Below are 25,449 nucleotides of genomic sequence, written 5' to 3' on the forward strand. Positions count from 1 at the left end.
ACGTGCACGTGGAGCCATAGCAGCAAGCTAGCCGAACACGTAGCGCGTGCTTGTTTGTGCGCGCTACCTTTTTAAGCAGGAAAAGGAGATAAAATTGTGTGAGTGACACAATTACCATATTCTTTTTCAACGGCGCTCCAAATTATGTACTACACTGTCAACAACACTGTTGTGTTGTGGGTTTTTATGCATGTCCATCGGCACGGATTTTATCACTAACCCTGTAAGCGCACTCGCCGCGACGACCGGCGGGGCTCATCTTGTGCTTGTCGAGACTTAGAGATAAGCCTCATCATGCAAACAATGCTGCGTTGAAGGAGTCGCGCTCAACAACCGAATCGTGCTAGATCATAAAAGCTATGTGCAACCGCTTGGTAAAGAAGTAGTGCTGGTGGCGTCTGGTAGAATGTGATGCATTATGATTTTCACAATACAAGTGTATAAAGGGACACCCTATAAAGCTGCAACAATCCCCTTTTTTCTTATTTCTTAAAGAGATAAAAAGGGTGTTTTTTTTGATAATATACTCTTTTTGTTTATGCCAGTTTGTACAGGCTTTCTTGGGCCTTAATAAAGGTGTCACGCAATCAAACACAGTCAAGTCCTTGCTGCGAAGTGTTGGGTTGAGATGGGAATAGATCGCTTCTGGTCGTGCAAGAGCCGATGCCTCTAACGAGTAGATAATTGAGCCTGCATCTATCAGGCAAGAATAATGCACCTTTTATTCAGCCAACCGAGATATGTCGAATAGTGTTGGGTATACTTGATTCAGATTCATGAATCTTAATGAATCTTTGAAATTCATTCAAATCTGATTCTCGGATGACAAAAATCATGAATCTTGAGATTCATGAATCTTGAGATTTATGAATTTTGAGATTCATGAATCTCGAGATTCATGAATCCAAAATTTATGAATCTGAAGATTCATCTATCTTGAGATTCATGATTCTTGAGATTCATGAATCTTGAGATTCATGATTCTTAAGATTTAGAGTAAAGATTCGACTCGTGATTCGAATGAATCTTAATCAAAGATTCATATGAATGAATCTTGTCAAAAGATTCATGAAACACAACACTAATGTCGAAGTCACGTTTATCAATTTTTGTATTTGGAGGTTCACCTTTCAGTGCGTTTCCTGAGATCGAATCGGATTGAATTATAATGCAATTATCCAGATTATTAAAACGGTTTAAAGGATTCCACTAAAAACAAAACCACCAACAATTAATGAACCAAAAAAATACTTCACTTTATAAAGATTCTAAAGATACAGTTTTTTTAGTTTAATTTTGAAACATTTTATACTTTTGATGTATTATTTTTAATTTATTTTGAATGGCTTGCACTTTATCCGTCGTTAAAATATTCTCGACTCTAAAAATATTGCAGGTCTCTTGTACTATTATGAAAAGTCCGTAGGTTCTACCATCTTCTATGACGCTCAACCAAACTGTTGAACGTCAAGTTGGGCCGCAAAATGAGAGCATAAATCAACAAGAGCATTGACACCGGGCAAAACGTTCGTCGCCGGTGTAACAAATCACACACACACGCTCGTACCCTCTCTGATAGAACACACTAGCAGCAACAATCGAAACCGGCATAAATACTGCTCTAATATTATCCAACCCCAACTCCCAACACGTTGACTGCTATTACTACTATATTGACTACTGTCACGAACATGTGGAAGGACTGAGAAGCCCAGTAGTAGAGTAGGAACCAAAACACACAAGCCACCGCAGACGCAGTGTAGATAATTGGACCCGAAAGCAATTGAGATCAACTGGTGAGGTCTAAAAGGACGAGAAAAGATTCATTTTTGCCGCATAGCGATAGTTACAGACCGTGGCGCAATAGACCTTTCCCTCCGACGTGGCCGAGTAATTGTTGGCCATCGTGTCGTGTAACTTATTGCAGGATGAAAAATGACTAATGCGATTGTGATTGTGATTGAAGGGACTCAAGCAGAAAGCAACGTTGAAGCTACCACTCGGACCAACAACTCGATGAGAGAGTACATACAACGAGCATTGGAGGATTGTTGCTTCAATAACCAAAATAGCACACCGGCAAAACGCCCGAACTGCGCCATCATCATCCACGGGCGACGTATTTGCGTAAATCGTGAAAAACATCAGTGCTGCGAATGCTTCTCGACAGAACCGGTGACATCCTTCATCAATCATCCATGGAACAGACGCTGAGTCCAACTTTGCCTACATCGCGGCACCAAATGAACGACTTAGGCTTTCCCTATTTTCGTACGAGTTTTACTCCTCCACTGCTGTGCAATACTGACGAACAGTCGTCCATCGTGGTGGAGCAAAAGTGGTTGAGAGATTATTGAAAATGGAACTAACAGAAACAGAACCAACATTAAAGCAATACTGAACACCGGCAACCAGTCGGCTCTCGGGTGCACGCACCGTTTGGCATAACCGTTTGGCAACGCTGGAACTGGAGAAAGTATTTCCACCCATAAAACATCCCTTTTTGACGGTCGAGGGGGCAGCAGCACCGATTGCAAATGATCGAGTGAATTTATTTAGGTTAGGCGGGGAGAAGGTTTGAGCATTTTCGATTATGTTCCTTTTTTCGCATGGCATGGGGTAAGGCAAAGTGGTACAAGCCGCGTAATTAACAACGATTTATTTGCACGTTTTACACAGCCGGCAAAACAAAACAACTGAAGCTAAACTTTCGGTTCGAAGTGCAAAACAAATGTACTCGCTTTTTCTTTTCCTTTTAGAACAATTATTTATGGACACAACGAAACCGGGTGGTGGAGAACTTTGCACAAAAGGGAAATATGCAAAAAAAAAAACGAAACCTCCGCAATGCTCATTCAGATAAGCGCCAGTTGGCGCTTTTATATGTTCTTCTGCTCTGTCCGGGGGCAAAACCGGCAAACAATTATCATACACACACAAAGTATGATAGCGATCAAGCTTTATCGTGCATTTGTGTTTGGCGTGGGTTGGCTACGTTCGTCCTACTGCAGCTCGATGCTGTCAACAGATAAGACGTTTAGGCTAACGAGCTAACCCTGCTGCTGCTAAGGGCCAAGGTTGGCGTTCGGCTGGCCTCAGAGGAAAAAAGGCCCCACAATGTATCATAATGGCCATTATTGTGGATTTGTTTGTGATTTAAATGACAAAACGATAATTTCAAGAGAAAAGTTGGCTTAGACGGCGCTCTGGCATCAATCGAACGAGACAAACAAACACGACTCTGTTCGATAGGTGCTCTGCCAGCTGTTCGATGTCTTATAGACCTGTCATGTCTGTCTGTCTGTTTGTCACCTGTCTTTTCATCTTGAAAATGAAGCATTTTCATAGTTCAAATGAATATCCATCTATAGGGGGAAGATTCAACAAATAATTTATTACTACAGTATACACTCAGTCACGTAGCCGGTCTCATAGTACAGTCGTCAACTTGTACGACTTACAGGGTTTTCGAGGGGATCTCATAGTGGTGGGACACTTCCTAAACTTTTTCCTGTTGGAAGTGAACTTCATATGTTGGAAATTCGACTCTATGGCACCCTTTTTGGACAGGCTCGTTGGAAATTCCTATTGCATTTGTCCAACAAGGGGGCTAGAGAGTCCAATTCCCATTACAATAAGATCATTTCATGTAAGAAAATGTCAATAAAGTTTCCCACAGCTATGATAACTCCTAGAAAACCCTGTAACAACATGCCCGCCATGGGTTCAAGCCCCAAATGGACCGTGCCGCTATACGTAGGACTGACTATCCTGCTATGGGGGGATCAATAAGTCACTGAAAGCTAAGCCCACAAGTAGTGGTACAGGTAGGCCTTGACCGACAACGGTTGTTAAGCCAAAAAGAAGAAGAAGAATATACACTCAGTAATCCGCACTTGATCGAGTGCGGATTATCGAATGACGTTTTGACGTTATTAATATTAATTTTTTTAATCATAGTTCACTACTTTTGATCGAACACTGTTCACCTCGTAAATTTAGTTGTCAAAAGTGCCGATTATCGTGCGTGCGGATGAAAAAGGTGCGGATTACCGAGCGTATACTGTAATTCACATCAATAATAATATAAAAATCATTCAAATTTAAAATTGAAACATTAAAAAAGCGCCCATGCCAAAACACATACAGTGCATACACATGCATTATGTACACGCAATAGTTTAATACGTTTCAAACCTGTATATTTGATGTTAGAATTGATTGTGAAGCATTACAATAATTATTGATTATTTTAAATATTTTGCATGCAGCTTTAAGAAGGAAAAGAGACAAACTACGTAAGGAAACTTGAAAATGTCCCGAATTGAATTCTATCTACTGTAGCTGCGAAGCGTTTGACAGCCAAGGTATTCACAGCACAGGTGCGTATCGAACATCACAGACAGAATCAACTGACATGCTCAACTCGATGTTTGTCTTGTTTGTCTTGTTTGTGTCTGACAGTGCACCTCCATATGATTATATGGGTCTGTTCGTGTCGGATGTCGTGTTCGATTGCTGCTAGAGCGCCGCCTTACGAAAATCATAAATACATATCAAATCACGCACGTTTTCGTGTACTTATACCTCCTTTTTTCCTTTATCACTCTCTCTGTGTGTGGTGTTGGCGGCAAGAGAAAAGATATTCATTGAAATGTGTACACCCCGTATCACATTAGAAGCCCCGCCTGCCAATGATATTTATAACGCATTCATTTGCACTTTACAATTTTAAGCGATTGCTCTGTCCACTTTTACGCATCAATCGGCCCTGAATGAATATCGGCGAAAGTGCGGCAAGGCAATGAAGGTGAAAGGAATCGTTTAATGACACCTAAAATTATCCAGCCGTTGTGCCCCTTTTTTGTGTCTTCCACATTTCACTTTTGAGACGTCGCGTGTGCATGCAGCTTCGTTTTGGGGGCATGATTTCGTTACCAATATCAAGGCGGCCACAGGTTTTAACAGGTTTAATTTATGCCACAGAGACGGTTGTAAAGTTGCTGTGTTCAATGGCAATTTAAGCATAACCGGGGTGTAAGTTGTATGATGCGTCGAAGGATGAGGTGAAAATAAATGCAATTAATGGTGGCATTTTATGTTTCGTTTAAGGAATTTACAAGAAGAAGGGGCAAAAGTGACCAATTAAGAATTGAACATACATGATTCCATGATTTCTTATCGATTGGCTTTCATTAAAATAGGATAAGATGTAAAAGCTAAACCTTTTTGTCTCAATTCTGGCTTAGAATCACAACAACTCATACAAAAAACACTTAAAACAGCGATGAGGACAAACTTGTATGCCTAAAATGTACAAGTGTTGCAACTAATTTTAATCATTTGTATTGAATTATATTTAAAAAAAAGTCAAGCACAAGCAACACCAATCCCAACCATCCCTCCTAAAGGTCATCTAATCTCGTACCCATCTTAAGCACCGGCTGACGGCGGGCTCCACACAAACGCCTTGGCACGCCCATTAACCCACTAAGCTACCGGGTAAGATAGGTAGTAAAGGAAACGAAATATACTTCGGCCCGGCGTTCGAGTGCTGTACAACAAATCAATCCGCCAAAAGCCACCTCCCCTCGGGGCAGCTAGATGCCAAACCTCTTTTTCCGGCCACACGCGTGATCCACACCCGTTCAGAAGTACCGCGGGCAGATAAGCCGCCCAAGGGAGTAGAGATGACGATGTAGTGGCATAGCTCCTTTTCCTGCGTTTTATAGGTCACCAGAACACACACATGTTACTATTTCCAGCACTGTCCCTATAAATAAAAAGTGTTGTTTTTGCTCGTTTTCCTTCCTTGGAAACACACAACACAGAGCTACACATCGTGTAGAATTGTAGGAAAGATTCCATTTCATGTAGACTGTCACCAGACCCATGCGCAGCGCAGCGGCGCACCGTCGTAAGAAGCGCAACATTCAATGAAAAGACAATCATGTGCAATCATTAGGCACACTTCGGTGAGCAGCAGGCAAGCAAGTGGGTGGAAGAGGCCGCGCGAAGTGCACGGAAGCGGCTATTGAATTGCTGTTTGTACAATGTGTACCCAATAGAGCGAACACGATCGGTGGAAGGAACAGCGTCGTCTGGAACGATCGGTCGATCTTGCTAGAATGTAGCAGCGCTGGGCGGAAGTGACACAAATGAAGCTTGAACGTCAAATGTACATGTTAAATCATTAAAAATAAATTTAAAAATAACACAAAAAGTATGTTAATAAAGCAAAAAATGAGTTCCAATTTCAAATTTAGTCTTATAGAGTTTTCCAGGGGTTCTCATAGTTGTCGGACACTTCCTTGACTCTTTCTTATTGGAAGTGAATTGTGGGAATTGGACTCTACGGCACCCTATTTGGTCAGGCTCCTTGGAAATTCCTATTGGATTTGTCCCACAATCGTGCCATAGAGTCCGATTCCCATTACATTAAGTTCATTTCACTTTCATTTCAAGAAGGAGTCAATAAAGTGTCCCACAGCTATGAGAACTGCTGGAATACCCTGTATGCCATTTACATGTTCCGGTTCCGGAAATCGAAGACAATATTAAACGAGCATAACGGACAATTTGAAGCAGAATTTCAACGCCTTCTTCGATCGCACAACTAAAACCTGTCAAAATGGTGTCAACTTCAAAAGGTGAGTTACAGGGTTTTCCAGGAGTTCTCATAGCTGAGGGACACTTTATTGACTCCTTCCTACGTGAAATGAACTTAATGGAATGAGAATTGGACTCTATAGCATCCTGTTGGACAAATCCAATAGGAATTTGGGTGAAAAAGAAAAAGGGTGCCGAAGAGTCCAATTTTCATCATATGAAGTTCACTCCCGATAAAAAGAGTCCAGGAAGTGTCCCACAACTATCATAACGCCTGGAAAATCCTGTAAGAAAAGCTGTTAAAATAGCTAGCAAAAAGTACGTTAAAGAAGGCTAGTCAACATTGAAATACACTAAAGATGAGCGACATACTGTTATTGGTTTAAATGCCCACTCCACCACAGAAATGCCCTATAATGGTGTGATTTTAGCCCAGAGTCCATTCGTCACAATAAGCCGCTGCTGGTGTGTCTCGCCTTTCGCAATGGCTTTTTCCAACCGCGCTTCTCATAAATCTTTGGACGAACCCACATTAGAGAATGTGGACCATAAATATCAACTAAGGCTTGCTCCCTCTGTCGCTCTTGCATGCATCTCATCGTTTAAATATTTTTCCACGCTTCCTTACCCTGGCTGGCTTCCCGAGGTAAGATGGGAAGTTTAGACAGCTTCACACTCGCACCACACCACTCCACTCTGCTGATCAGAGCTCAGCCAGTTCAGTGCTAATCGCTCGCATCGTTATGAGTTGACTCGACATGCCTCGTGGAGCTGTTGAATGGATTTCTAATGTAATAATTAGTCTACCGACCGTGCGTGGAAAGAAGCACCGGCAACGGCAGCATGCGTTCCAGTTGTTGATGGGGCAATATCTTCGCAACGTTGGACGCAGTTTAAACAATACCATGTATCTTCATCACGCCCCGAAAACCGGAAGAAGCTGCTGAGATGCTGTACACACACACGGAGTGTTTTAAACAAAATCGATCCCGTGCTCGAACTACATGGAAAAGGGAATACGTCCAACATGCGACGGAGAATGAAAAGCAGCAGTTCCTTTTGCACTTTCGGAAGACAGCGGAATGGGAGGCGGCAACAGTAAGTCTAACATCTGCTAAAGGCAAGTGGTGCCCGACCAGTCGACAAATGGTAGAGGAGGGGAAAATGCTTCTACAGGGAGCTGTGCCCGTAGGGAAGGAGTCATGCGTACACACACCGTCACAATACGTAGACGCATTCCCCACCCCGCGGTTCATTTTTAGAATCTCCTTGACATCGACACTTGGAAGACGCTGATGTCGCCGACCGGCATCATGGTGCGTCGTCGTCGGGTTCGGCTTCTCCAATGCCAAATAGGGTGGAGCACAATACACCCGCCCCGCCACAGTTGCCACAGTGCGCACACCGCACGGAGGGTGACTTTTTGTTACAGTTAGTGGCGCGCGTGCTTTGTTTTTCCTTTGCCGCGAAAGTGTGTGCGTTCGAAATTCCAATGTTGCAATCGGGCACGACGGGGAGAGACAGGCGCAAAGTGGGAACAGCATACCACCACCGGGCGGGATGGTGGTTTAGCTCAATGAAAATATTTAAAATCACACACACATACACACATATTCATCGCTACTTTCGCATCCACATGCCGGATATCCGGTCGTGCGCGTGTGTGTGTTTGAGGGGAGAATGAAGCAGAAAAAAAGTCGTTGGGCTTCCTGACCGGGACGGACAGCAGCATAACGCACAGGTTGAACACGTAGGAAAGTGCCGCTGTGTGTGTGTGCGTGGCTGCGAAAACAGTTCGATGGATTGGATGTGGCTTGCAAATTGGGCACACAAATGTGGTCAGCGCAACTTTCTTTTTTCTCCACACTCTATTCCGCGCACTGCACACAAGCGAAAAGAAACACAATTTTGGCCTTTCCATAAGACGACGAACCGACATCATCAACAAAAAAGCCTTTCTATTTCTGTTGTTGCTAAATGTGGCGTGGCGTTTTGGCACTACAATAAGGACGACCCACACAAACACACACACACACGCACAATGAACTTAAGAACAATTTTGCATCTTGTTTTTTCCTTCTAATTTTCTAGCCAAATGTCATTCGGACGGGTGAGCAAAATTCAAGTCCGGTCTTTTGAAATAAGAAACCTTTTCGGTACGGTAGGGGACGCAAGTTTGCTTACGGTGCCTTTTGCGAACTTAGTGGTGGATGCACGGAATCGGACCTACCCGATTCCGATACTCTGTTCGGAATCAATTTCGGAGTCGGTTCCGATTCTGAAATCGATTCCAATTCCGGAGCCGATGCCGGTGCCGATTCCGGAGCCTATTCCGGAGCCGATTCCGAAGCCGATTCCGAATACGGAAACGTATCCGGAATACGGAATCGTATCCGGAATGGGAATTGGCTTCGGAATCGGAATCGTATGCGGAATCGGAATCGACTTCGGAATCGGAATCGTCCTGAGAATCGCAATTCGCTCCGGAAACGGAATCAGAATTAATTAAATAATTGGAATTAGCTTTGGAATGAGAATCAGTTCTTGAATTTAAATAACATGTTCCAGAAGTGAAATCAGTCCGGGAATCTACATAAGAATGGATCGTTTTCAAGCAAATTTGGATTGTTTAGTATCATTGGGCCCAATCGCCTATTCTTATTGAGACGCCGGAACAGACTACGATTTCAAACGCAAATCTGATTTCGTAGCTAATTCTGATTCCGTACCTGATTCCGACTCTAGAACCGATTCAAATTCCGGAACCGATTCTGATTCCGGTGCCGATTCTGAAGCCGATTTTAATTCCGGAGCAAATTGCGATTTTCCAGCACGCTTCCAGTTCCGATCCTGATTTCGTTTCCGATTCCCGAGCCGATTCCGGAAACTGATTCCGGACCAACTATCAGGAATTAATTCCAGAAAACTTCATTTTTCCCATCACTACAGCGAATAAAAAAATCCCCCACTTCTCCCAACAATAACAACAACAACCCCCCCCCCCCCCCCCCCTTTTGAACGAAGCAGAAATCCAGCCATCTTTGATGCCGGAGAGTAAAAAAGGGATTTTTAAAACACAAAAAGGATTGCGTGCTATCGCTTTTTGTTTAAAAAAGCATCACAGCAACCCAGGAGAGCTATTTTACTATTCCACCTGGCCAGGGCATGGTGGGCACGAGAGAAGAACAAGAAGGAAAGAACAACGAAGATTCGATGCGCGCACATGCTCTTGACACTGGGACTGGCGGGGGGCGGCATATTGAGCACGAGATTTGTTTTAACAGCTCAGCCCGCAAACGCTCGCTCTTACTTCACGCTTCGTCCTCCTCGTCACCACAGAAGGGTGTGCTGCCTCGAGGTTGCGCTTCCTCGATTCCGCCCACTCTAGGCGGTGCTCTGCTTTATCATTTCCTTTATGTGATTTTTGCCAAGCCAAGTGAAGTAAAAGCGGCAAAGTTTATGAGAGGAAGGGCGCCTTTTCTCTTTTTTTACAATCAGCATCGTAAACATCGAACGCGCGTCCACACACACACGCACGCACACACAAAACAGTGAGACACAGAAAGCGGAAGATGAGGAGGCCTTGAAGTGCACATGCGGGCAAGAAAATGGATTTCCGTCTGTCGCGCTTCTAACAGCTTCCCCATTTTAGCACCTTCTTTTAGAGGAAAACCACATCCTCTCCCACATGTATGCAGCCGGTTGAGCAAATAAAGCCCAAAAAAACTGTTCTTTATTCGCTAAAACAAAGCGGCAAATGTTGCTTACCTGTTTCTTTTTTGTGTAGGGCAATTGAGTGTGTTTGTGTGTGTAATTAATAATGCAATACCGACGACGACAACGTCAATTGCCGTCGCAAACGCCCTACACGTATGTTGGGGAGTTGATGCTGCTGCTGGTGCTGTTGCTGTTACTATTGCTACCACTGCCTCCCGCTTTTACTGCTACAGCAGACACATTAAAACGGTAACGGTACACACGCGAAACACTTGATCGAACACACCACCGCACACAGGCACACATACACACACACTCACACAGCCACTGTGCGTTTTCTCTTGCAACAATTTCTCTCCGGCCTATTATTTCCGGCCGCGGATTCTAGACACCGAAACGCACAGGTGGGCCGCTGCCGAACGGAAAAACAGAACGGGATACACACACATACACAGCACACATACACAGGCACACACACAAACACACACGCAGTGCTCAGTGCAAACTTAGGCGAGCATTTTTATTTGCTGCTTTCTTTTTCCGGCAACGCACACAACAACACTGCACTGAACACGGGCCCGATTTACACAGCCAATGCACATGCACACAGCATTAAACACTTTTTTGCACGAATTTTTAAGCAGGTTTAGTAGAAAAAAAAGGATTACTCTTCCTGCACTGTACCGAAACGAAAAACAGGGAGCTGCAGGTAGTGGAACAGGAAAGGCTGCTGATGGCCCCGTCACAAGTGGCCACTTTCTGTTGGCGATACCGTGGCGTGGCGCGGCTGGGGCTGGGCTGCCAATCCGTTGCTCGTCGGTGGGATGTGAGACGTTGCTGGGGGTAGCGGTGGTGATGATGATGATGATGATGTTGCAGCTCAGTACATCGCGGTTCGCGACGGAGACGGACACACGGGAAACACACACTACAACAGCACGGTTGGGAAATGCATTGTTTTCGGAGCGGTACTAGGGAGCAGCGAACCTTTCTCACTGGAGCAATAGATCCCACCGTTCGACCGGAATGGAGCTGCAGCAACAATGGGACTTTGCCAATGGGGTGTGTGTGTTTGAGCTGGTGCGTGCGGTTGCGAGGTTGGATCACCTGGGCTGGACCATATTGACAGCAGCTGTCACGAACGTTTCGCGACGCCATGATTGGAGCTGTGTGAAGTGACAGCAAAACGATAAGTTTGAAAGTTGGGGTAAAAATGGAAAATAAGAATGAGAAATTATGGGTAATTTTTTATCGTGCGGCAGCATACGAAAATAGTTGTTGGACAAACCTTACTGTGGAATAATGTTGTTATCATTGCTAGATTACTGCTCATAAAATTGAAAATGACTCGAAGCCTTCTAATCTACAGTTTAAAATTAAGTAATTGAACGCTTTTCATGCGTTTTATTGAACGAATAATAGTCAATGGTGTTGATAACCGTGTATCTGACCATATGACCAATCTTATAAATATTTGCTCGGAAAGCTAATAGGGTATATAGGCCATGTTTAGAAGAAGCTAGGCGAAACACATTGCAAGAAAAGGACATCAATATAATGATGAATTATAAAACGCCATCTATTGATCAAACCAGTTAAGCTATGAGGCTTTCGTTTTTTTACGGAAAAAATTTTTTTTTACTTTTCAACGGAAAAGCACCTTTGAATCTAGGTTTAGATGGTAAACTAAAATATCAGAAAAAAAACTCTAAAATGAGAGAAAATACAATGGAGCACCGTTTATCCGGGTACCTTTTATCCGGTTGTCCGTTTATCCGTGATGTTAAGAAATGACAATTCAATACACAGTTGACATTGCGTTTTCAGGAGGATATTTGAAAAAGCTCTCGAAAAAGCTAACTCTTTAATTCATAGCAAATTTTAAATGTTCTCATTAGAAAACCATGAAACTAATAAAAACTGATAATAAATACGATAATTAAAAAAAAATCAGGAATTGGTGATAAAATATATGATTTGGCTCATTATTTGTGTTATTCGCATATCCAGACGAGATCAAGTCCAGAGAAGCCCGTATAAACAGCATTCCAATGCAAATAATTCAAATTTTTTGTATGCAGAAAATTTCCATCTAAAAATCGCAAATTCAATACAGATTGCTCCCGCGATATGCTAATAATGCGAACGAGAAGAAAGCACGTATATCGATGTATATCTAATTTAACGGTTTCTAGCCCAAAAATTGCTACTTTTTTATAATTTGACTTTGCTTTACGTGGATGATTTGACCATGAAATTCATTTCATATGCTGTAGATTATGACATTAACAATTTTGTATCTTTTTGTACCAATTTGCTCAAAGAACTGTCAAATTAATAAAAAAAGCATATCTGTAGTTCACAGACAATCGAAGCTCACCTAGCGAAAGCAGACTTTATGAAAGTTTGGACAAATTGTTGCCCTTTGAGTCAAACATCCACTTTTTACAAAAAAATAAGCGCATTCAATGAGACTGTCTCTCAATCGAAATTCCCTTTTTGAATTCTACTTCCCTTTTTATCTGACAAACAGAAGCTCAGAACATGGCTACCAGTGACACCGATGGCCCAACCTCTCACTACCTGTCATTCGTTGTTTTTCGTAGCTTTTTCACGCGAAGAGACGACGTTTTCTTACGCCCGGGCCACCGAAAACCGCGTTTTTCGCACGTTTCCGCAAAATATAGTGAAATTTACCACATCTCTATAAGAAATACTCATCCTCATCGAGTGAATGTCACTAGTGCCGATTCGGTAGTGAACGTTTCAACGCCTTTCTTCGTGCGGTGCGGATTCTTGGCCTAGGGTTTGGGCAAACACACCACAGCAAACACAGACAGAACGCGCCGCTTGCTGCCCCGAGCGGACCGAGTGCAAAGCTGAGATCTTGCAAATAAAGGAAAAGGGCTGCCGCCGTTCGCAGTTTGTGCTTAGCGTTCCGCACTGGCCTAAAGATGAACGTCGAGGAGGAGGTGTTTCGTATTCAGAAAAAGCTGGGCAAAATGACTTCCCTGTCGGACGGATCGGTAAGAAGCGCGCTTGTGTGTGCGTGTATGTGTGTATGTGTGTGGGCGCATATAGTTCTTAGGGTGGGCAAAGGGGGGATGGACAAAAATCTATGCTTTCCTTCTCTCTTCCGTAGAATGATGATGCTTCTTTATGCGATATTTTGCAAGCTCAGAAACTGGCAAGCGCGGAATACAGTTTTACATTGGAGGAAGAAAAGCCCTGTTTGAATATCGTGATGGGTAATAGTAATCATGATGAAGACCCTATCCCCGCAGTGTGCATCTCATTTCCCGCTTTGTTGGTCGGAAATGTAAAACGCTTTCCATGCCTCACTGGAAAGGGCGATGAAAAACAAGTTGTTGTTTGGCCGATTATACGTATAGAAGCTTTTTACACCCCTTGCCGGTACAGTTCAACCGAGCACTATATTGCCCCCAGGGCGTTCCGCCTCGGTGGCTTTGGAAATTGTGGTCTGATATTATTTTTTAATGTACTACAAGTGTTGAACATCATATTTCATTCCCTGTATATGGGCTCAATATTGTCAGCTTCTGTGAGAGATTTTGCACAACGTACGGCCTTCTCTCGTTCAGCAATACCGTACCGTTGCGGCTATTTTGTCGAATCGCCATACGTTTTGCGTAACCTTTGCCAAACTCTGCGGTGAGTCGGCGAGATGCTTCGCCTGACCCACACACAGCCACGGGCTGTGAAGTGTGCTTCACGTACCGCCTAAACACAGTGGCGATGTGTGAGATTTTGGTGTGTTTTCATTCCGCCCTATGCGAGCGCGCGCGCGAAAAATACGCCCCGTGTGGTGTGTGCTGGTTTAGCAAAGCTCCAACGCTAAAATGCTCTTCGCTTGAAGTCGACAGCTTCACTGCCCGGACGGGGCCCGCTCCTCAATCGATTGCCCGTGCCCGTAGTTGTGTGCCACTTTAATCGTGTTTGTCGTGTGTGAGCGTGTGTGGCAGCGAGAAAAGTATGCTCCTCCACACAACAGGGGCAGGGAAGCTGCGCTGTGCTGTGTTCTAGTTGGCAAACGCGATGGGCTGGGCGGATCGCGTTCGCTCGCCATCGTCTAGCTGTGCTCTCCCAAAGCAGCTTGGTTCGGGTGAGCCGGCATAAAAACGCGCGCGCGCACGCGCACACACACACACACCCTGCCGTCGTACGCACTCGTGGGGTGAAAAATGAGAAGCGAGAAGAAGCGGGCAACGCTCACACCGCGCACCAAACGCTGCTCTTGAGAAAGAGCGAACCGGGAGAGTAACCGGTTTTGCATCCAAAACAAAACACAACACCCAAACAAATAAGATACACGCACACATACACACACACACACACACACACACACACACACACACACACACACACACACACACACATCCGCCGTACAATGAATGCATCCAGTTGCAGTAGGCTGGGTGGATCGAAAAGGGTTCGAATGAGCGAAGCGTCCCTCTTTATTTAAAATAGCGTTAAAATAACACTAATAAGCGTTATTTTTCTACCATTTTAGGGCCAAGAGCAGGCACTCGATTTGCTGCGCGAGCTGCAGCGGTTAAACATCGATCTGGATATACTGACGAAAACGCGCATCGGCATGACGGTGAACGAGCTGCGCAAGTGCAGCAAGGACGATGAGGTGATCAGCCTGGCCAAGTCGCTGATCAAGAGCTGGAAGCGCTTCCTGGCCGGCACGCCACCGTCGAAGGACGGCTCGAAGGATGCGTCCAAGTCGTCCAGCAAGGCGAGCAGCAAATCGAGCAGCAAATCGTCCGACAGCGCCAACGCCGGATCGGGCGGCGCTGGCGGTGGCACCGGCGGTGACAAAGCGAACATCGGCAGCGGCGGTACCGGCGGTGGTGGTACCGGCGGTGGCAACAAAAAGGACTACGAGCGGGAGAAGGAAAGCAGCAAATCGAAGGCTCCCCCGTCGAGCGGCATGTCGTCGCAGTCGAGCAACACGACCGATGCGGTGCGGCTGAAGTGCCGCGAGATGCTGGCGAACGCGCTGCGCGTCGACGGCGAACCGCCGGAGGGCTGCCAAACGCCGGAAGAGCTCGGGGAGGAGCTGGAGGAGGCCATCTTTGTGGAGTTTAAAAACACGGACATGCGGTACAAAAATCGTGTCCGGTCGCGGGTCGCCAACTTGAAGGACCCGAAGAACCCGAGCTTGCGGGCGAACTTTGTGAGCGGCGCCATCACGGCCCAGCGGCTGGCCAAGATGACGTCGGAGGAGATGGCGAGCGACGAGATGAAGCATCTGCGCGATCGGTTCGTGAAGGAGGCGATCAACGACGCGCAGCTGGCGACGGTGCAGGGCACCAAGACGGATCTGCTCAAGTGCGGCAAGTGCAAGAAGCGCAACTGCACGTACAACCAGCTGCAGACGCGAAGCGCTGACGAACCGATGACCACGTTCGTGATGTGCAACGAGTGTGGCCACCGTTGGAAGTTCTGCTAAAACAAAAACAAAACAAAAAACAACAGGTTCGTTCGATGTGTTATGCGCGCGCGAGATGTGTTCAAGTCATGTCTCTTGCTCGAGATCTATGGTTTCCATTCATTCGCAAACGGGAGCGGCGTTTGTTGTGTGGAATGTGGAAGACACTGTCTTTTGTCTTTTTGCAATGATCGTAACGAAATGGACGATGATTGTGGTAACCTTCACCAGATAACGTGTTCTGGTAGGAGGTTCGGGGTTTTAACTAAACATACTGGCAAACTAGCCAACGTTACTGTGCATACCAGCAAATGGCCCCAATGCGGTGGGCATACATAGCAGGCAAAAGCTTACACCATTGTGGGTTGTACGGACGCTTCACGTCGATCTTTGCAATAATTCATTTAATCAACACATTCGGCAGCGCTTCGACTGACCGTTTGTCCCAATTGGCACACTCTTTTACATTTATTAAGTTTACTTCTTTTTTCTTTCTGAAATTATAAATAATAGCCCAATCTTTGCTATCAATTTTAGATTCTAAACATCCCAAACCCACGGATAAACGATATGGACGATAAAGATGTACGTTCGTATAATTTCTCTTGAATGCAAGAAAACGAAGGGGAAAAATCAATTATTCACTGTCGGCGGCACTAACATAGAAGATAACGGATTGTAAAAGTGTGAAGCGATCCTGTGCCGAGTGAAACTGAATCCGGTTTTAAAAAGAAAAACAAACAAAATTTACAAACGTTTCGTCGTACGCAGAAAGCGTACCAACCGTACAAACAGAACATAACATACACATAACCATCATTAACATTACAAAGGATCATTAACAATAGTCGATAGAAGAAAAAAAAACTCCAACAATACAAAACAGCAGACAAAACGGCGTACGCAAAGGCTGGTTAGCGATCTCAGAGGTAACAATTGCACCCGCCAACATCGGCCCCTCCAACGATGCGGCGGGTGTTAATTCAATGCGGCTAACCGTCCTGCCGTCGCGCTCTACTATACGATAATGATGGCGGGATCACTACAAGGATCACCACACCAAGATTGGTTAGGTTAGGAAAACGGGGGGAATATGTTGTGGCATGTGTGAGGGATCGAGCAGGGACGACGATTGCTGCTCACACTCGCGCTATTGCTATTTAGCGAGATTTGTAGGGAATGTAGCAAAGCGAAGGAAAATATAACTGTAACTGTAAATAAGTAAACGGTAATAATGTTTGCGTCACGTTATGTGCTGCGATAAAGAAACAAAAAGAGAAAAAAAAACAACCCCCGGCATGCAGAGTGAGGTGTAGTTTCGTACGTTTGCGTGTGTGTTGTAACAGGTAATCAAACAGGAAACGGAAGATTCACTGTTTTGCATCCCATGCCCCCCCTCCCCATGGTAAGGTGGTTTGGGCCATTGATCCGAACGTAGACAATCCAAAAGCCCCCCAGAAACCACCAAGGAAGCATGGAAATAATGTTTAAGTGTAGTAGGACATTACAGCAATGTAATTGGCTTTAATTTACGCGTTCGTTTAGTTCCTTTTTTTTTTTGCAATAGAAATAAACAATTGCTGTAACAATGGAGTGGGTAGAATTGGTTCTAAATTTTATCTTAATTTGTTCCAAATTTTGCTTTGTTGAATAATGTTGGTTTAAATACAATACTAGCAGGATGAAATTCAACGTTTTGGCTCGTAGAAACACGAATTATGAACTTACGAGATTCACTTTAGTGACTACAGCGCTCCTAGCGGACTCTAGCAGATTAGAAAAGAGTTATAGCGTAGGGTTGAGTTCTTGCAATTTGAAAAAAGCGTTACTTTCAAATAAGCAGTTAGAGCTATTTTTTTCTGTGAGTTTTTCAGATCCTATAGACATTTTTGGCTCCGTATTAAAAATATCTTGTGCTTCAGATTATGACAATAATCACATAAAACATTTAAAAAAAACCTAAAAGGACGATTAACGACTAATCCATGTTCCTTTCTCTAACCTTTTTTAACGGCTTTTTCTGATTGAATTTGGGATTATGCTGTGGTTGTTTAAACATCGCAAACCATCGTCATACATTGTATAAAGGAAATAACATATTTAAGCAAATGGTCGTCCTTCTCGATCTCAACAGTTGAAAGACGTCAATCATCATACTGGTGAATATGACGTACTTCAGATAGCGTACAATTATTATATAAAATTTCGGTAGCTCAAGAGCGGCTGCTGGCCCCCTCATAAAACACCCCCCCCCCCCCCCCCCCCCCGTTCCGCTCGAGTTCTGATCTACATACGCGTTTTTAATTTGCCTATCTCGTCTCATCTCGTGTTGAAAGATAACCTTTTATCACACCAACAATTTGGTCATCGTCGTCTGATAACACGGTTGCTACTACCTCCTTCGCTTCGCCCCGCACACAAGTCACACATGTTACAGCTGCATCCAATGGGTGTTTCATTTCACTCTTCCCCCCCTGCACACACACACACGCACACACACAGTCCGCTCAGGATATCCGCACAGTCCATCAAGGTAAGAACGGTGGTGGTGATGGTGTGTGTCAATGACAACTGGCTACTTAATTAAAGTGATAATACAAAATATGAAGCTACCTTCGGGTTGGCACGAGCCTGCTCACCCCCATTATGAGACTACCGCGACCGTGTCACCAAGAGTGGACAGGGTAGGGTGGGTTTAGTTGGTTTGCTGTTTGATTAAGCCTCTGCGTTCTTGGCCGTCCGAAGGTAATGGTACCCGTCTAAGCTGGCCACGCTCAGTCGTGCACTCATCGTTCTGCGGAACGGTTCCGTCGTCCCGGTTGAGGTTGCTCGAAACAGGTGTGCTGAAGGAGCAGTAGTGCTAAGCTACTAAGTGGGATCATTAGTGATCATTTGTAGGCTCCAGTAGAAGCTGAAACGGATCAGAAACTAAGGATTTTGGTAAGTACTGTGTAGTGCGTGAAGTGAAATGGAGAAATTTATGTCCATAAATTGAGATACATATTTCAATTTATCAGTACTTCTTAGTGTCTTGAATTCTACTACGTGTTAACTTAAAGACAGAGATATTGATAAAAACTCGTCAAGTGCACAAGATTGCATCACTCGCTACTTCAGAACCTAGAGTAAAAAAGACAATCCAAAGTGGTCACAAAACGTGTCCAATACGACCTGGTTTTCTGAATTGCATGTGGACCAAGTTGACAACCATCGTAACCCTCCGGATGTCACGAGATCCTCTCGTCCCGTATGTCCACAGTGTTAGCGATGTTGTTGTTGTTGTTGTATCACCCACTCGGACTGGCCACTTGTACTTGTTCGTCTTGCGCATGTGGATCAGTGTCAATTTTGTGTATTTTCACCCCCAACTTTCATGTCGTAATAGTACTACTCCACCTGTTCCCCTGCAAGTGCACGCACGGGACCTAGATAAATGGGCGCTTGGGCGAAGGAGTAGGGCTGTACACAAACGGGGTTGTACCTTTATGGTAGGGGTCTCTCGGGTCTGATAAGACTGAAAACTAATTTGCCAACTGTGGCTTGTGCTTGTGCCTAGCTCACTTGGTCGGTTGTTTGCCAAGGGCCTCGCGTTGTCTGCCTGTCGCCTTGGGCTTAGGAACCGCTGGACTGATCATCAGCCCCTCGTGGCTGTCCTGGATTGACGATGGCGACTGATAACACCTGAGCGGGGTTTGAGATGTTACCTTCATTCTCCCGTCATCCCGGTAGGTCAATCTTTGCACTGGCTGTGCCGGTTGCAGCCTGCATGGCCAGATAATGATGGCAAGAAGTGAATCCTCTACCGCTCAAGTGTGGCTAACTCGTGCGGGGCTATAAATCTTGATGTCAGCCACGCGACATGCAGATGCCCGGAGTAAGCTGCTGGACAAGAATGTAACAATTCTGCTGGTATGGCTTTTTTGTAGGACAGTGCCATCGAAGTATGCGACGATCGTTATGACGTTCCGTGCTTGGAAGGGTACTTTCCGCTGATTGCTTGCGATGGGGAGGTACTTTTGGAGCAATCAAAACACCCCAAAATAGAGCAATAGCGCACGACATTAGACATCAATCATAATCGACATAGGTCGGATGGTTTCAATTGCATGCCGGGCACCTACCTACAACACATTGGCAGCAATTAGCTCCACCCGTCTATAAGTAGACCAAAACCGCACCGCACCGAGTTATTGCAGTTTTTGGCCGCAGACCCGCCGATTGCGGGGCCCTTTCGATTGGCAGTTTTTAATTGCGGAACGGTGCGGGTTCTTCAAAATTACCCGTTATCGTAGCCCGAGTACGTCAGAGAACACAAACACGCATCCCAAACAAGCAGCGGAATGATGGAGTCGTCGTAGATGCACGCGATCGACTTTATCAGCGATTTGTACGGAAGATGATTGATGTTCTCGTGTCGCCGAAGACATTGCCAATTTGTCTTTCACAGCTAAAGACACCAGCTGTCACGGATGAGTTAAGCTGAAGAAGAAAGAGCGTTGAGTATTTGGTTTCCTGTTGATGGCTACGGTTCAACGTTGAAGCTCGTATGATCACTTTCGGGGTGCGCGATAGCCTGGCAAGAACAATTCTGGCAAGAACAACTACTCCAACGCTCACATGCCACGCTAATTATGCTAAGGAGAGCTGCTATCTTACGTATCTCAGGTACTAGCGGCAACGGAACGGGATTCTGCGCATTTGCCATCAAACAACGGATCAGCTGTTTTCAGAAACGGGGGGGAATTATTGCGTGTGGAACCATCACTTTGACAGTAGAGTAGTAGTAGTAGTGCAAGGTCGGGCCAATTCGTTGCGCTTAGTAGGCTGTTGTTTTCATTTTGTTTTCATGAGGGAATTTGGAACTTAAAAAAACAACAACAAAGTCCTAAATCAATACTCTAAAAACAACAATTTTGCTCACCTGTTTGGGGGGAAAGTCACGATCATCAAAGGAAAAAAACGATACACCAACGAAAACAAACCAGAAGCAAATACACGCTCACCAACACCAAAACACGCACGGAGGGAAACACACTGCTGCAGTAGAGGGAAAAATCCGGAGCGGAAAATCTCCCCCAAAGATACAATGGCACCGTGAGAGAGAGAGAACGAATGAAAGAGCGTGAGAGTGAGAGAGCGTGCCAGCTGTCAAAACGGAGGTTTGTTGCCTGCTGTTTGCGATTGCTGGCAGAGGAAAAACACCGACGATTTCCCATCCCAAGAATATTGGTGGCCCCATTGCGCACAACCGGGACGGCGCGTTTAGCGTTTTGGGAGAGCTGTTCTCGCTCGCTCGCGCACTTTTCCATAGCGCTTCGTCGAAAAGTGCTCCGTTTAGCAGAAAACATTCCGCACAGGCAGTAGTGGTTAGTGGTGGGTCGTGGTGGCATGGTGGAAAATTGGGAAGGAAAAATCTATTCCCCCTGCTTCGGCTAGCGCGAGTCGGGAAAACAGCGAGTCGGTGCTGGTGGTCTCGCTCTGCGTGTGCCGCGGTCGGGTGGTCGGCGTTGGGCGACAAAACGTCATCCGGCTCATTCCAGTCGGTGAGCTAAGCAATGGCGGCCACGTCAACCGTCGTCGTTCCCGGTCAGCTACTACCAGTACGGTGCGGTAACCGAAGCAGCAGAAGCAGCAGCATCCGTGGTGTCCCTGCGAGACCCGTCAACTGTGTCGGTCGTGTCGGTGCCCAACTTTGTCGGAAAGCGCACGCCAGCAGCAGACGACCGGCTGGAGTGGCCAGCAGTACCGTACCCTGTCGGCGGTCGATACTGGGGCTGGCTGCCCGTTGCCACCGTCACTGAGTGACACTGAGTGTTTTGATCGTTTATTGGGAGTGATTATAGACAGAGCTTTTGCTTTACTGCTGTTTGCACAACGTTTTCTTTCCAATTTCGGACGAAGCAGGCGTTGCAGCAACACTACTGAACAACCCTTCCCACCGCCAATCTCCCGTAGCGCGCTGCACGACAAGAGAGTGTGCGTGTGTGTGTGTTTGTGTGTGTTTGTGTGAACAAAAACTATCGATTTATTGCGCCCCAGGCATTCGGATCGCAAAATAGTAGCCGATGTTTACAACGCAAATTGAAAGCGCCACCCCTCCTCCGCAGCGTTGAAGGCAGGCGGTGAGAGTGACAGCAGGCAGAGGGCCATCAACACACAAAAATGGCCACAAAGACAACGTGAGCGCTAGGTTTTACGTTCTCGAACAGCGTGTATTACGGTCTCCCTTCCAGCCCAAAAGGGGCAGCACTCGGGGCCGCACTCTTGTGAAGCTACTGCTACTGCGATGCTATCCGTGCGTTTTGTGACTAATGTTGCGGTGCAATAGAAAAAAAACAGGCTGTTTTCCTCGCTCAAAAAGGGTAAGTTTTTCCCCCTCTCTCTGTCTCCCTCTCTCTCACACGCTCCATCTTCCATCACCTCTGCTGTGAACGCAGCGAAAACGGAGGAAAGCGTGCGTTGGTGCTGTCGTGTCTGTGTGCCTGTGGGGAAAGAAAATTTTAGTCACGTTACATAAGTGTGTGCATCCCTCTGGAGGGTGGAAGGGCAAGGGCTGAGAGTGAGCTGGTGGGCACTCCATCGGCAAGTGCAATCGAAATGTCGTGCCCCCTTGGGTTCAGGCATTGGAAAATCAGAGCAAAATGAAAACGGAGAAATTGGCTCGCAAGCAGCAGCAGCAGCAGCAGCAACAGTGTGTTGGTGTGTGAGTGGTTTGGTGTCGTTGTTATAAAGTGTTGTGTGTTTGTTTCTTTCGTTTGTTGTCCCAATAGAATGATTGTGCTATAAGTGTGTGAGCTGGTGTGTGATGTTTACAGCAAAATATGGTTTTGTTCAGCTCTCTTTTATGTGATTTTTGTGTGATTATTGCTCGCTTTCCAATTTCTCTTCAAGGGGGGCCTCGTTCAAGGTTTGACGTTTCCCAAAAAGCCCGCAGAAATGGCAGGTGTGTGTGTGTGTTTGTATGTGCGCAGTGTTATCGTTTTGCATCGCAGTGGGCCATGCATTATCTAAGCGGTGCTCGATAAACACAATCAATCGGTTGTGGCTCTCTCTCTCTCTCTCTCTCTCTCTCTTGCGTGCGCTTGTTGTTTGTACTTTTTACTTTCTCCGGATGAAAGTGTTTATTAGTGTGTATGTGTTTGTTTTTATTTATTTTATATTGTGATCTATAGTGTAGCCAAAATCGTTTAAAAAACCAAACAAATAGCCAACACGATGAAGCTGTGCTGTGTTTTTTTTTCAATGCCTTTCCATTTCCCAGCCATACAGCAACGAACGGCGGTGGTTTAGAGCAACAGAAAATTCCCAAAACACGTCTCAGGCGTTTGGTACAGGTGCAGGGAAAGGGAAAAGCAAAAAAGGAACTATCGCGCATAACGCATATCCACACAGCACACATTGCCGATGCATCCCGCCGCAGCATGCGCCTTCGGGCGCGCGTACTGCCAAGAGCCACCTGGCGGCTCCTTCACCCTTGTACCACGCACACACACACGACCGCTCGGGCTGTCGCGCTTGCTGTTGTTGCTGCTGCTGTGCGGCATTTGTTGTGAAGGTTATGTAATTTTTAACCTTCAAATTTCCATCCCCGCACCATCACACATAGAAAGGCGCGCGCGCTTAGACGGGCGGGACGACTCACACACGCCAAAAAGGTCCTTGTCCTTGGAGTCTCCTACTCGGGGCCGCCGCCTGGGGACAGTCGTCGCGTTGACAACCTGCCAACTTGGGGGCTGTTTTTTTGTGTGTGTGAAAGGACTCTGCTGTCGTTTTGCGGGAAGGATCAGTTTGTTCGTTTTTATTAGTACAATTGGAATCATTTTTTTATGGCAGTGATTTAAATTCAGGGGAAAAAATGGTTACGTCGCACGCATTGGTGGCAGAAAAAGTGGTCGGGTATGCATTGGTGTTTATGTAACCCTGCGTTACATGATGCTGTAAGCAAGTATCAGTGTAGTACATGCTTGGTCGCCCAACAGCAGTATCATGCTTAAGCAGCTTGACAAAGCTTATTCGCTAGAAGTTGGCCCGGCGAAAATAGGGAATATAGCATATTTCACTAGCATCAAGCGCACTGTTTCTCTTTTTTTACCCCTTTTTTTTCTTTGGTACCACTCTCTATTCCGACAAAGCTCCTGCTTCACGCTCCCGAGCAAAAGGGCCGTGTATAATCTTTTGATAAATTAATCCATTTTATGTTCGTTCTTTCGCACACACACACACACACACTCAAACTACTAACGAGTTTGGAGTGGAATTGGAAAAAGGAAAACGAGAATGGGGGAAGAAGCGCGCGGGATTCGTTGTACGTATCGATTTTCTTTGACCTACAGCGCAGCCCAAGCAAGCGACGAACGGCGAAGCTCCCATATCGCACAATGGATGTGGAGCGAGTGGACCGTGGCTTAATGTGTGTGGTAGCAGCTTCTAAGGGTGATGAAAGACAATAGACACACACATACACACACACACACATACGGACACACTTCACTGGAGTAGCTCGGGCGGAGTGCAAAACGCACAAACGCTCGTGCTATCAGTACAATCGTGTGTTCGTTTCCATCAGCGCGCTTCGCTAGATTAGGAAAATTTATTCGATTTGGTCCTTCGGACGCGTCCTTTGACAGGCGCCAAGCAGCTGCCGGCCATGGTTCTACGGATCGTAACCTTGGCGCCCGACCGGAGCACCGAAGCGGCCCTTTTCATAGTCCACCGAGGGAGGGTTTTTGGCCTTAGCGTTTGTCTAAGTGTTTGCTGTGTGGAAGGAGCAACAAAAGAAGTAAAAACAAAAAAAAAACCGGTTGACTGGACTGATTATGGTTATGTTTACCTCAGCATGTTTGTCCGTTCGGAAGGTTTACTGGTGCGTTGAGGGTCAATGCTGGAGGTTTTACATGTTGTTTGATATGCTTCGTTATCAGCTCTGCTTCATTTATGTGAACTAATTAATTTATTTTACGTTCTAGTTGAGTTCAGCATTTGGAATCGTTTGCGTAACCATGGCGCATACATCTATGGGGACTTTACGAGATTCAGAGCCCCATTTGCAAGGAAGTAAAATCCATTCGTTGATGAGCTCTATGCTGTGTACGCTATTGACCTGTCATGCCATTGGAAAGACACCAGACATGCCAGATCATAGCAGTAAATGTAGGTTTATAGATTTTGTTTACCTTTTGAGTGTTGGATGTTTTTGAAATATGAGAGAATCCAGATACTGGCAAAACAGAGCTGCTCGGAATTATTGGGTGAGATAACTACTGGGTTGGATTTTACAACTTAAATGGAAGTTTTGTTATATCTGAACAGTTTTGATGCGTTTTGGTATACAAATATGACATCCTTTTGTTAAGAATATTGCACACTGTAATAAAATTCTAGTAAAGGCTGTTTTTCAGAAAGTTTTCCAAACAGTGGTCCAAGGAATTGTCCAGGAAGCTTCAAAGTCTTAATATAGGTGTCCTATTTTAGGTGACCGCCACTGTAGGTCCGGATGTATGAAAAAGTCGTGGCATCATTTCTACAAAAAAATTACTGCAACAAATTACCTTTTTTAGGAGTAACGGCTCATCCCGGGCTATACAACCTTTCGAGATTTAGGGCCGGATAGCCAATACTTGCTTAGGGCGACGGTCCATGCGAGGCTTGAACCTAGGACGGACATG

General features: G+C 45.5%; 3 protein-coding genes across 13 annotated transcripts in view; 2 read left to right on the plus strand and 1 right to left on the minus strand.

Moving 5' to 3' along the window:
• Nucleotides 1-11,437, minus strand: part of LOC120955941 (serine/threonine-protein kinase GL21140) — a 32,978-nt gene extending 21,541 nt beyond the window's left edge. For all 3 annotated transcript variants that reach the window (XR_007452513.1, XM_040377196.2, XM_040377194.2), the window contains exon 1: nucleotides 10,378-11,437. The gene's annotated coding sequence lies outside the window, so the exon portion shown is untranslated. The remainder of the gene's footprint in view (nucleotides 1-10,377) is intronic.
• A 1,477-nt stretch (nucleotides 11,438-12,914) lies between these two features.
• LOC120959258 (transcription elongation factor S-II) lies at nucleotides 12,915-17,377 on the plus strand. The gene is made up of 2 exons (XM_040382521.2): nucleotides 12,915-13,352; nucleotides 14,858-17,377. The coding sequence occupies exons 1-2, from the start codon at nucleotides 13,281-13,283 to the stop codon at nucleotides 15,803-15,805; spliced, it is 1,020 nt and encodes a 339-aa protein (XP_040238455.2). The 5' UTR covers nucleotides 12,915-13,280; the 3' UTR covers nucleotides 15,806-17,377.
• Nucleotides 17,378-18,537: 1,160 nt separating this feature from the next.
• The window catches only part of LOC120959259 (sodium/hydrogen exchanger 3), a 54,491-nt gene continuing 47,579 nt past the window's right edge, over nucleotides 18,538-25,449 (plus strand). For 3 of the 9 annotated variants that reach the window (XM_040382522.2, XM_040382527.2, XM_040382530.2), the window contains exon 1: nucleotides 18,540-18,724. The gene's annotated coding sequence lies outside the window, so the exon portion shown is untranslated. Of the gene's footprint in view, nucleotides 18,725-21,248; nucleotides 22,147-25,449 lie in introns of those variants that run through there. The other 6 variants (XM_040382526.2, XM_040382528.2, XM_040382529.2 and 3 more) reach the window with 4 other exon arrangements.

This window comes from Anopheles coluzzii, chromosome 3, assembly GCF_943734685.1.
Source record: "Anopheles coluzzii chromosome 3, AcolN3, whole genome shotgun sequence".
NCBI classification, from domain to species: Eukaryota; Metazoa; Arthropoda; class Insecta; order Diptera; family Culicidae; genus Anopheles; species Anopheles coluzzii.